A 12,467-nucleotide genomic window follows, 5' to 3' on the forward strand; every position below is an offset into this window, starting at 1 on the left:
CAGGGCTGCTGTTAACTAACTGAGGGCTGGGTTTCGGGGACAGCGCCGTCTGGTGGCAGGGGCTGGCAGCGCCGTTATTCTCCCGGTCGGGTTCCGCTCGCCGCTGCGTGACGTCTGAGACCCGCCGGACTGCGGTGATGTTCGTTAGCAATAAAACTGCCCCGATTTATTAAGTAAACTAGTGAATTGATACAATGACCGGATTACCGGAGCTGTGCTACTGTCCCGGGGCCTGCAGGCGTGTGAGGTGGGCCGGTTCGGTTCAGTTCGGATCGGCCCGGCTCAGCTGGGCCTGAGCTCCGGTGCTGTCCGATTTGGGGGGGGGGGGGGGGGGCTCTGGTTCGGGAGAGGCTGTCTGGAGAGACCGGTTCCGTGTGGGTCTCGGCGGGCCAGGTCGTCACTGGACTGGAGATGGGTTCGGCATGATTCTCTGGGCTCTTCATTGGGGTTTTAACGAGTGAGAACTGGATTTGGCAGCGATAGCGCGAGTGATCTGTGCCTAGACTTCAGCTCGCTATCCTCCCTGGGATATTTCTCTCAATAGTCGATCTCAGACATCACCATCGCAGGACTACAGGCCCTGCGTTAATGAGCACCTGTAGGTGTGGTTCTGACGTCACCTTTCTCTCTCATTAGAACACGGGATCCGTGGTGTTGTGGTTCGTTCGCAATTTTAGTTGACTGTTACAATTAGTTGCCCCTTTCGTCCGACATCTTTTTTTTCTGCTAGGTCGTGTCACCAAAATGTCCTACAAATGCTTCGTCCCGAAGGAAATGATCTACACTCCCGCATCAGTTGTGCCGTTTTTACAGTCGCTATGTACAATGCATTTTTTATTATTAAAATCTCAATTAAAATCATGTTTCGTACATACTATGTATACAGATTTACTAATAAGCCTATTATTGTTGCTGTTGTTATTCTGTAAAGCGCTTTGAGAGGCCGCCTTTAAAGGCGCTATATAAAATACAGTGTTATTACTAATATTATTATATACAGTACATTATTATATACTCAAATATACAGTTCACATATCTTCCACCACTCTTCCGTTTCTAGACATCCACTTGTCTATCAACTACCCCCGACTGTCCACTTCAGTTTATTACAAACCCACGGATTCACACAGCTACCTCCTGTACAGCTCATTTCACCCCAACCACACTAAAAACTCTCTTCCTTTTTCACAGTTCCTTAGGTTACGACGACTATGCAGCGACGACATCGACTTCGAGAACCAAGCCCTCGAAATGTACTCATTTTTTATCAACAGAGGATATCCCAGCAGTGTGATTGACAGGGCCCTTGCCCAAACCAAAAACACCCCCCGGACCATCAACCCGATCAGGAACTCCCGCCGTAACAACCGCATTCCCTTGGTGCTTCCTTACCACCCTAACACACTTCCTATCCCCAGGACCATTAACCAGAATTTTTCCATCCTACAGGATGATCCCTCCATTGGGGCCCTCTTTTCTGATCGCCCTATCATCTCATATCGCCGACCACCTAATCTGCGTAACCTCCTTGTTCACAGCTCCCTTGACCGCCCTCAACAACCATCCACACCAGGCACTTTCCCTTGCAACAGAGCTCGCTGTATCACCTGCAAGTACACAGCCACCACCACACTCATTCAAGGCCCCTCAGGACAATTCCGGATCACCCAGACAGCATCTTGTACCTCCAGCAACCTTATTTACTGTATCTCTTGCAGTAAATGCCCAGCCATCTACATTGGAGAAACAGGAAGGAGACTCGGAGACCGCTTCAGAGAACACGTCAGGGCTGTGAAGATTAAAGATCTCTCCAAGCCCATTGTTTCTCATTTCACCTCTGACGGCCACGACCACACTAATCTCTCCGTCTGTGTTCTCAAAGACGGTTTTCCGAACTCATACATCAGAAAGACCACCGAAACTAAAATTATTCTGCAGTTAGGATCACACATTCTCCCTTCCCTTAACGACAGATTACTGTTCTTTTAAATTTTCTCCATTCATTGGAAGTTTCATTTCACACCTCTCTGCACCCATTCTGACTTCACACCTCTTGATTGGCTTCTCTTTCTGTCCCCTGCTCCCGCCTCTCACTCCTCCTCCCTCCCAACCTTTGTTCTCCCGCTACTTTACCTTTGCCTACTGCCCTGTCTCTCTCACACCTGAAGAAGGCTCCATGGCAGAAACGTTGTGTTCTCTTTCTTCTTTTTTTCAGCATGGAATAAACCTATTACTTGTTCCTTTGCAGCCTACGCATGCTGACGCAGCTACCCACCTGAACTACAACCACCTACAGCTGCTGCGACCCACTATGCCTTCCTCCAAATCTTTTTCTAGATCTCTTCGTCATACCTTCTCTTCCTCCCTGGGCCACTTGCCCGCTTCTCTCACTAAACCAGCATTCCGTCTCTTCACAGCTATCTGTTCCAAGACCAGGCTTTCTAACCACCTTCTATTCCTTTACAGATGTCGTCGACATAATATCATCCCTAAAGGATTTCGCCTTAAATTTAATACCTTTTCTTTTGACTCTGATACTACCCAGAGTAACACTCAGAGACTTCTAAAACAATTTTCTAGGAAACTAATGCTCTCTACCATTTTCTCCCTCAAAAAACAGATTATCCTTTCCGACAACAACATCAAAGAGGCTAAGGAATTTCTACGGCTGACAGCTCCACATCATCTTCCCTTCATAACTAACCTCATTAGATCTCTCAACTCTAAACTCTACCAGTTTCTCACTACAGAGAAGGACAAAAAACTCAGTCATCTTCTACAGAAGAAAACCATCAACACCCTGGACACCCTCACCAACCCTAACCTTGTTGTCACCATACCTTCTGACCTTTCCCTTTCACAGGACGAGCGATCCCTCCTCAGCAAAGGGCTCAGTTTTGTACCAGTTCCCAGGAAGCTGGACATCCCCCAGACCAATGTCGACCTTAACCGCTTTTACCGCAGGATCCGTCTCAGAGCACATTTTGCCGACAATTCCTCTTCACAGGCAGCTGATAACAACCCGGTTATTGATGTCATTAACAACATTAATCCCAAACAGAGCTGTTGGACTCCCTCCTCTGGCCGTTTTCCACCAGTTGATTATTTCATTAACCAATGCACTAATCAAGCTCCCAAGGCACTCTCTATACCCAGTAAACATAGGTCTAACCTCACCCAAGGAGAAAATCAGGCGCTCCAGTCTCTCCGCAACAGGGATGATATCATCATCAAACCAGCGGACAAAGGAGGTGCTGTTGTGGTGTGGCGTAAGGATCTATATATCTTTGAAGCCTCTAGACAACTAACTGACACTTCTGCCTACCTCCCTCTCCAACAGGACCCTACCACTGACTACCAAAAGGAAGTGGTATCCACCATTTCCCTTCTTATCAGCAGTAACGAGCTCCCCCACGAGGCGAACCGGCTCATCATGGAACATCCACAGGTATCTCAATTTTACCTCCTCCCCAAAATCCACAAACCGGACACCCCTGGACGCCCCATCGTATCAGCATGTAACTGTCCAACTACTTACATCTCAGCCTTTCTCGACAGCCTCATGAGACCGCTGGTTGAAGATCTTCCCTCATACATCAAAGACACCAACCACGCGCTCCAACTTTTCAATGATTTCCAATTTCAGGGTACCGAATGCCACATTTTTACCATGGACATCACATCTCTGTACACCGTCATTCCCCATAATGACGGCCTTACAGCACTCAAGCACACGCTGGACAAATGCACAGTGCTTGATCCACCCACCCACACCCTGGTACGCCTTGCAGAATTGGTCCTCACACTGAACGCATTCTCTTTCAATAATCTTTTTTACCAACAGGTCAGTGGAGTTGCCATGGGCACCAGAATGGGACCCAGCTATGCCAACATTTTTGTCGGCTGGGTAGAAGAACGCTTCTTCGCCTCCTACACTGGCTATGTCCCTGACCTCTACAAACGATATATTGATGACTGCGTCGGTGCCGCCACATGCTCCAACGATCAGCTCGAGTTCTTCCTGCACCATTTCACCAACTTCCACCCGTCCCTCAAATATACAGTTCACATATCTTCCACCACTCTTCCGTTTCTAGACATCCACTTGTCTATCAACTACCCCAGACTGTCCACTTCAGTTTATTACAAACCCACGGATTCACACAGCTACCTCCTGTACAGCTCATTTCACCCCAACCACACTAAAAACTCTCTTCCTTTTTCACAGTTCCTTAGGTTACGACGACTATGCAGCGACGACATCGACTTCGAGAACCAAGCCCTCGAAATGTACTCATTTTTTATCAACAGAGGATATCCCAGCAGTGTGATTGACAGGGCCCTTGCCCGAGCCAAAAACACCCCCCGGACCATCAACCCGATCAGGAACTCCCGCCGTAACAACCGCATTCCCTTGGTGCTTCCTTACCACCCTAACACACTTCCTATCCCCAGGACCATTAACCAGAATTTTTCCATCCTACAGGATGATCCCTCCATTGGGGCCCTCTTTTCTGATCGCCCTATCATCTCATATCGCCGACCACCTAATCTGCGTAACCTCCTTGTTCACAGCTCCCTTGACCGCCCTCAACAACCATCCACACCAGGCACTTTCCCTTGCAACAGAGCTCGCTGTATCACCTGCAAGTACACAGCCACCACCACACTCATTCAAGGCCCCTCAGGACAATTCCGGATCACCCAGACAGCATCTTGTACCTCCAGCAACCTTATTTACTGTATCTCTTGCAGTAAATGCCCAGCCATCTACATTGGAGAAACAGGAAGGAGACTCAGAGACCGCTTCAGAGAACACGTCAGGGCTGTGAAGATTAAAGATCTCTCCAAGCCCATTGTTTCTCATTTCACCTCTGACGGCCATGACCACACTAATCTCTCCGTCTGTGTTCTCAAAGACGGTTTTCCGAACTCATACATCAGAAAGACCACCGAAACTAAAATTATTCTGCAGTTAGGATCACACATTCTCCCTTCCCTTAACGACAGATTACTGTTCTTTTAAATTTTCTCCATTCATTGGAAGTTTCATTTCACACTTCTCTGCACCCATTCTGACTTCACACCTCTTGATTGGCTTCTCTTTCTGTCCCCTGCTCCCGCCTCTCACTCCTCCTCCCTCCCAACCTTTGTTCTCCCGCTACTTTACCTTTGCCTACTGCCCTGTCTCTCTCACACCTGAAGAAGGCTCCACGGCCGAAACGCTGTGTTCTCTTTCTTCTTTTTTTCAGCATGGAATAAACCTATTACTTGTTCCTTATTATATAACGCCAGTCATTTTAAAAATGCGAGTTCTATGAGTGTTGTTCATTACCTTGACGCATCTCATTTGGGATTGGGTTATCTCCGGCTGATCGCTCGGTTTTTGCTCGTGTCGGGGTGGAGATGAGCCATCTTCTGCGGCTTCCAACAGGTCTCGGCGATACCGCTGTCCAACAGGTTGCAACCTGCTGCGGGACAGGTGACAGGTGCGTCACGATACAACTCGGCTTTTCTGTTTTGTTGGGTTGTGTTTTCCTGCCGGCGTTTCGCACATCAGCAAACTGCCGGTTTGACCCCCTTCCGCGGGCCACTCTTTAACGCGTCAGTTCTCACCCGCTATCCCCCCACTTTTCTCAGCTCCAGAAATCGACCCCGAATCTGTAAAACCCTTCTGTCTCGGAGCTCGTCACTCACCCCCTTCCTGCTGCTGCTGCTGCTGATGACGACGGCGATGACGGCAGAAGAAGAGTTTCACCCGCTTTGAAGCCGGCCGGTCCGGACCCGCAACGACCCTCGGCTTAAGTTGTTCTCCGATACTCACTTCGTTCACCTCCAGCTCGCCCCGTGTTACTGGGTAGGTTGTTTGTGTCCTAAATGTGCCATTGCAATTAGGAGAAATAACGGACTAGTAGCTGGTTAATAATGTACCCGAGGTTCATAAGCACTGCAATGAACTTGCCCGCAGAAATTCGTCTCCCAACTCCGCACTAAAAATTGTTCTGAACTTGCGAAGAAACCCCAAGTTTATATCTTCTAGAGAACGCTAAAATATTAGCCGTTGAAATGAGAAAACCCGCCCAAAAGAACTAACGCACTTAGCTCATGCAGGTGCATCAGGCTTACATTTACGTGTATTTATTTAGCTCGTGCACATAAATGCAGCCTGTCTTTAAAAAAAACAAAATGAATAAATTACCGATGTATTCTCTTAACGCGTCTGAAGTATCTCCGTATGATTTAAGTGTGGTTTGATCAAGGAAAAATACAGCGCCCACACGCAGTTGTCTCAAAAACCCAACATTATCACGTGCATTGGACAGATTAATAAATGCACATCGATAGTGGCCCGCAGATCAGTGAACCGGTCAGGATAATTCAGAGATTCCGAACCCCTGTTCAGTTTCCAGCTCGGTAGACGAGCGGTTTTACCGGATTCCTGCAGCAGGGTCTGCTCGTGGTTTATTAAGCTCACAGGTGGGAGAGACCCCTGGGCAGTAACGTAGGAACTTCAACTCAAGTTTAGCGCAGAACTGCAGGCCAAAACGCAACTTCTTAGCAACTGACAGGGGGGGAGACTCGTGTGTTCGTCGTATCCCGCGTGTGGGTATTTCATTTTTCTGCAGATTACTTAACAGGATTCTGCCAGTTTATTTCACTCATTCATTTACGGGATCTGATTATTTTTAAAGCATGGCCTTAAACTATCCTGTAGTCGCTCGTTCTAAGAAAAGTCACGGAGACACTCTGAGGCGACGGCACATTCGCCACCCTGACCCGTGCAAATCAGGTTTCTGATTAGGCCCAAAGCCAACGGATTTGCCATATGTATAATTCGTCACGGGTCTGCTATTTAAAAGAGTTTCGCAGGTATCCCCCCGGATATCGGTGTGGCAATGGGCGGAGTTATGGGTAGAAGCTAAAGCCTCGCTGTTCTGATCTTATTCTCACGTAGTAGGCGGTACTTGTATCGCTGTAATGTGCATATAAACTGTCGGAAACTCGGCAGACAAGCCGGGATGGCAGAATAGCTGATACGGTACAGAGCCGGCGGACTGGACGCGCAGGTGAGTGTGCGAGGACCTCAGACATCACTGCTGGGGGGGGGCAAATAGCATATCAGCCGGGATGAGTCTGAAATCTCTCGGGCGAGCGTGTTGCTGCAGGACAGAGCTGTGTGCTGATCCCGGCACCTTCCTCAGCGCGGAGGTGCGACTGATCCTCAGGTGGGAAGAGCTCGATTTTAACCGCTGCGAGCTGCATCATTCCAGACAGAAGGGAGTGGATTTAGAAAGGAGGCGAGCAGCTCTCCTTTTATCGATTTCTGTGAACCAAAATGCTCAGTCCCCCTGCTAGTTTTAGATAGAAAATGCACACACGTATTTGGCGACTAGAAAGTGCGTGGTTGTTTTTTTTAGCCATCTCGTCATTCGCTTAGAATCTTTTTGGACTAGTCCTTTTCTGTTTAAATACGCGTCTCTCTTTGCTTAAAAGTTTAAAACGCGTCGGGTTTTGTAAAGGGAAAGTGCTTCAAGTGGAGTAGAAATGCCGGAGTTTTCGTGTTTTGCGGATCTGCGGATGTGCTACTGTACCTCGGCACAAATAAAAGGGTTTTGTTCTTCCTTGTTCTGACAGGAGGGTGTTAAAATAGGTTGATGAAGAGGGCTCGTGAACTCTATCAAGCCTAACGTAGCCCTTCACCTCCGATAGTCTTTTTCTGTCGACGTAACTCCGTTTTAAATCTTTTTAAGCACACTAAACTGCTGACTTTCAGTTCATAAACCACCAAGCGGAAATAAAGCTTTCTTGCCAGCTGAAAGCATCTTCTAACAACCTCCCGAGACCAAGCAGGCTACACTCGTACACTCCCTCGTACACCTGGAAATATTCTAGATTCGTATGGGTTTTTTAATGAGTTAAAAATCCCCGAAAGGTTTCAGTTGGACCAAACTCACAGAATTGTGCCCGAGCGTATTCACACGCGTCATCTCGCATTTCTGAGAGGTATTAAAATTCAGCATCTAAATGCGAAAGTCTGGCGTCGGTATAAACTAGGAGTTAATAAATATTCCATCCTAATAGGACTTTGACCTTTTTAAAAATATTCAAGAACAACGGGGTGTATGGAATGTGAAAGATGGCGGGGAAAGGCTCTTTTCCCCCACCCGCTTGGTCAAACCGGGGATCCCCAGCGCTGGACCTGGTGACCTCCCCAGACCTGGTTTTCACTCCCTAAGGGACCCTAAGAAGTCGCTTCGCGGCGATATTTGCGATAGTTTCTAGATACACGTGTGAGATTTTGTTTCCCCTTCCAGCAGTCGAGGCCGAAGTGTTGTCTCTTTTCTTTTTTTTTCAGCGCGGAATAAACCTTTACCCGTCCCCTCTCCTTATGACGTCCATGTAGCCGAGCGCTCGACTGGACCCCAAAACCACCAGGCGTGTGTTTGTGGGCCACCAGGCTCCAGATCCCCGGAAACACTCGGTTGCTGCTGAGAACAGGTTGAAATCCGTGAAGTCGCCCCCCGTCCTACACACGGTGAAACCCACCGCGCTCGTCGGCTCTGCGTGTGTGCCAGTTCGTGCCGTTGGAAGTTGCTCCCGAGCAGTTTCGGGTCGCTTTCCTTTTTTTCAGGAGACCCATGGCTCTGTGGCGTAGCCTCCTGCAAAAGACACAAACTCAGCTGATTTTTTTTTTGTCTTCTGAGCGGGTGGAACCAGCGTTGTAGTGTTTCATTGTTTATCTGAGATGTTACCTTCTGCCCAGTCACGATTTTTGTTTTTGCCTTGGGGGGGAATCCAAGCTGTTAATCTGTCTTTCCATTTGTATTCTCTACCCAGTTTATATTCACTTATGGCCGGAGGGGGCAATGCCAATTTTCTTGCTGAAACATCTCTTATCTCCCCCTTACAGACCAGCGCGGTCTTTGCAGCGACCGTTCAGTGTCGCTTCAGCTGCAGATTGGGAGAGTCGACTCTCGTCTGGGATCCTCCTGGCAGGATGGCGCTCCCGATAATCCCTGCTGCCTTTTTACTGGTGCTCTGGACCACGGGTGGGTGACGCTCCGGGCTTTCGATTCAAGTTCCCTTCAGATTCCAGCTGTTCAGTTTCCTCCACCGTCGCGACACGATCCCGGAGGCGCCGGAACAGTTCTTACATTTAGCCGGCAGGTGTATCACCCTGCAGCTCCCAGCTGGCAGCCCCCCCCCCCTGAAACTCAGATAGTGTGAGCCTGGCCAGTACCTGGAGGGGAGACTCCTGGGAAAGCTGGGGGAAAGTGGGGCCAGCAGGGGGCGCTCACCCTGCGGTCTGTGTGGGTCCTGATGCCCTGGTATAATGACTGGGACACTGGACTGTAAAAAAGTGCTGTCCTTTGGATGAGATGTAAAACCGAGGTCCTGACTCTCTGTGGCCATTAACAATCCCAGGGCTTTTCTCGGAAAGAGTAGGGGTGTAACCCCGGCGTCCTGGCCAAATTCCCCCCCTGGTCTTTACCCATCATGGCCTCTTAATAACCCCCCCTCTCTGAACTGGCTTCACCACTCTGCTCTCCTCCCCACTGAGAGTTGGTTTGTGGGGAGAGGACTGGTGCACTATGCCTGCCATTGCATCATCCAGGTGGGGGCTGGATGGGTGAGTGTCCAGTGTTTTGTTGATATGTTATTAAACCACTTAGGGCAGCTTAGTACATGGTTATCAAAGCAAAACATCCTGTTGAATCCAGTTCTCTGTGTACTTTCCATGTTTATTCCATTTGCTTTTAAAATAGTACAGTTTGTTTTTTAATGCGAAGCAGTTTCTTATTCTTTATTCTTTATAAATACGTGGCTCGAAGGCTGGTTTGATGTTTTTAAACATTCTCGAACTGCTTATTCAAAATGAGAATGAGAGACTCCCTTGTCTCTTTATTTGAACTATTTGAAACTTTATTTCAGTTTTCTTAAAAAAAAAGACAACTCACAGCTACCAAGTTTGGACCTGCCAATTAATGCTATTTTAACAGTGCAGTTGTGGTTCCATTGGCAGCTCTTGTGGTTACACTGTGAATAAGGAGACAATTATTTTGACTGGTCACAATAAAAGCCCAGAAATACCGGTATTCAAATGAGATGGCTAATTGATAATATCCTCACCGGAAGACACTGAAATTACACCATCCGTTAGTGTAACTCACCGTAAACGCGGAGGGTTTCAGTGTGCGTGTGTAACTTCTTGGAGCTGACAGCAGGTGGGGGGGAGGAGGGGGGTAGCATGTCTCCCCTTGGTGATCCCCAGGCCTGTCTGAAACCACGTCTGTTGTTTCCCAGAGTCCTGTGCTGGCCCTGTCACTGTGAGATTTTTGGACTCGGCTACACTGCCCTGCATCTCCAAGGATCCAGCCCCTGTGGACCAGCCTGCTGTAAAATGGGTGTTGTCTACAGGAAGACCTGTGCTGTATGTCGAAGGTGGAAGACCTCATTCTGGACCCGGGTTCAAGCACAGAGCCCAGATGTCCGGAGACAAGGCCAGACTGGGAAATTACTCCCTGACCATCGCTGCTGTGACGTTCTCCGACACGGGCCTGTATGAGTGCTATCGGGAAGCCAAGCGAGACCACCTGCAGTTCCTGGAGGACACTTATCTCACTGTCACAGGTAACAGCTCACGAGTCTCGGTTTTAACAGCGTCCAGCTGAGCCCACTGTGGGAGGTGTCTGATAATGTTCACATCTGGATAATCTTGTCCCCAGTTCTTACACTGTTCATCTTTATTAGACTCCAAGGCTGTTTTCAATGTTCTTTTCAAAGTCTGCAAACTAAAATAATCCAAACCCAGCTGACATTCTGATGTTCATCTCTCTGCTTTCAGCTCATGAAGAAAATGTCACCCATCAGTCTGGAGCCTCTCTGTCTCTCCCTCTCCATACTACTGGTCCAGTGGAGGTGCTGTTTGATCCTGCAGGATCCACCCAGTCTTCCAGAGTCTTACTGAGCAGCGCAGGGCCCCCTGACCCCGGGTATGAACACAGAGTGTCAGTGCAGAACAGCTCTCTGACACTGCGCTCCCTCACTCCAGCTGATCAGGGGAGCTACACAGTGAGGGACCTTCAGGGAAACACCATCAGCACTGTGACAGTCACTGTGGGAGGTGAGCAGATCTACAGTAGGGTCACTAGAGGGCTCTATATTCTTGATAGAGTGTGTTCTTATATCATCCTTTATCCTGATTGTCTTTCAGCTCACAGAATCACTGTCACCCTGCAGCCTGGAGCCTCTCTGTCTGTCCCTCTGCTCACTGGAGAGCCAGTGGAGGTGCTGTTTGATCCTGCAGGAGGTGGAAACTGGACCTCAGTGTGCTCTGTCCAGAACAGCACAGCCAGCTGTGTCCCCCAGTACAGAGACAGAGTGTCGGTGGAGAATCAGGAGTTGAGACTGCAGGACCTGAGGGCGTCTGATGAGGGGATCTATACAGTTTTGCTCTCACACATCCAGAAGGCCGTCAGCACTGTCTCTCTCACTGTGGAGGGTAAGACTAGACTGAGGTGCAGGAGAACTCCTCAAATCTTGTAACCCTTAACTTCTTGTTCTCAGTTTGAGGTTTTTAACCGCAGGACATTCTCGAGTGTAAAGAGTTTCTCCAGTTCTTGATCCTGTGGAGAGAGATCAGAGGTCTGCTGGTCAGTATCTCTGTCGGAAGAGACTCCTCATGTCTTCTTGAAGGTGTGACGAGCTGTGTTTTGTCTCCTCTGTGTTTCCTACATCAGACCCTCTTCGTCACAGGTCTGTCGGAGTGATTGCTGGTGTCACTGGTGTTGGTGTTGCTGGAGTCATCCTGGCAATCCTGGGAGTATGGGTCGGGATGAGGAGATCAAGGACAACGATCAGGAATGACGGGACCTATGAACTGACAAGGAGAGATGATGCCCCGAATGACAGCAGCTCAGCGATCAGTCCTCCAGCAGATCAACCAGAAACTGGTAGTCAGAATGGAATCTGTCCTCAGGTCCCTGGTGTCCAGGTGACTGAGGAGACAGGAGACGGACACTCTGATCCTGTTGTCTCCAATGGACACAGACTGCAGGGGTGATGAGGAGAGTCAGGGCAGTATATTGGGGGTGTAGCGGCAATGCTTGTTAATAAGACAGAATTAAGTGTTGCTGTGCTTTCCCAACTGAGGCCTCATCTCTCCCTTCATCTCTGTGGTGCAGCCACAGAGAAACTATTCATGAAGGCTGATTTAAAGATGTTTTCTTTTGATAAGGGACAGCTCCCAAAGGGGGATGCACTTAGCTAAGCCTGGCTATCATGATCAATGGTCATCCATTGGCGCCTATCTGTCTAGGGAGTGCCAGATAAGTGTCAGGAGTAAGTGACTCATATATCACCTTGATCAACCAATCAGGGACTGGTAGGGCTGAGTAACCCACGCGGGACTCTTATGCCCATGGAACTTTCAGCCAATCAACGAGCTGAAGTTCCTCCAGGTAAAA

At 48.8% G+C, this 12,467-nt stretch overlaps 1 protein-coding gene across 1 annotated transcript; it reads left to right on the forward strand.

Annotated features, from left to right (window-relative positions):
• Nucleotides 1-8,942: 8,942 nt before the first annotated feature.
• On the forward strand, nt 8,943-11,204 carry LOC138242663 (uncharacterized). Its single transcript, XM_069198217.1, has 4 exons — nt 8,943-9,050; nt 10,306-10,632; nt 10,847-11,118; nt 11,175-11,204. The coding sequence occupies exons 1-4, from the start codon at nt 8,999-9,001 to the stop codon at nt 11,202-11,204; spliced, it is 681 nt and encodes a 226-aa protein (XP_069054318.1). The 5' UTR covers nt 8,943-8,998.
• The last annotated feature ends 1,263 nt before the right edge of the window (nt 11,205-12,467 follow it).

Source organism: Lepisosteus oculatus, chromosome 14, assembly GCF_040954835.1.
Source record: "Lepisosteus oculatus isolate fLepOcu1 chromosome 14, fLepOcu1.hap2, whole genome shotgun sequence".
Taxonomy (NCBI): Eukaryota; Metazoa; Chordata; class Actinopteri; order Semionotiformes; family Lepisosteidae; genus Lepisosteus; species Lepisosteus oculatus.

Coding starts and splice junctions, on each gene's coding strand:
- LOC138242663 (XM_069198217.1), top strand. CDS start 8,999: ATGGCGCTCCCGATAATCCCTGCTGCCTTTTTACTGGTGCTCTGGACC. Junction 10,633..10,846: donor CACTTATCTCACTGTCACAG/GTAACAGCTCAC, acceptor CTCTGCTTTCAG/CTCATGAAGAAAATGTCACC. Junction 11,119..11,174: donor TCAGCACTGTGACAGTCACT/GTGGGAGGTGAG, acceptor TATTCTTGATAG/AGTGTGTTCTTATATCATCC.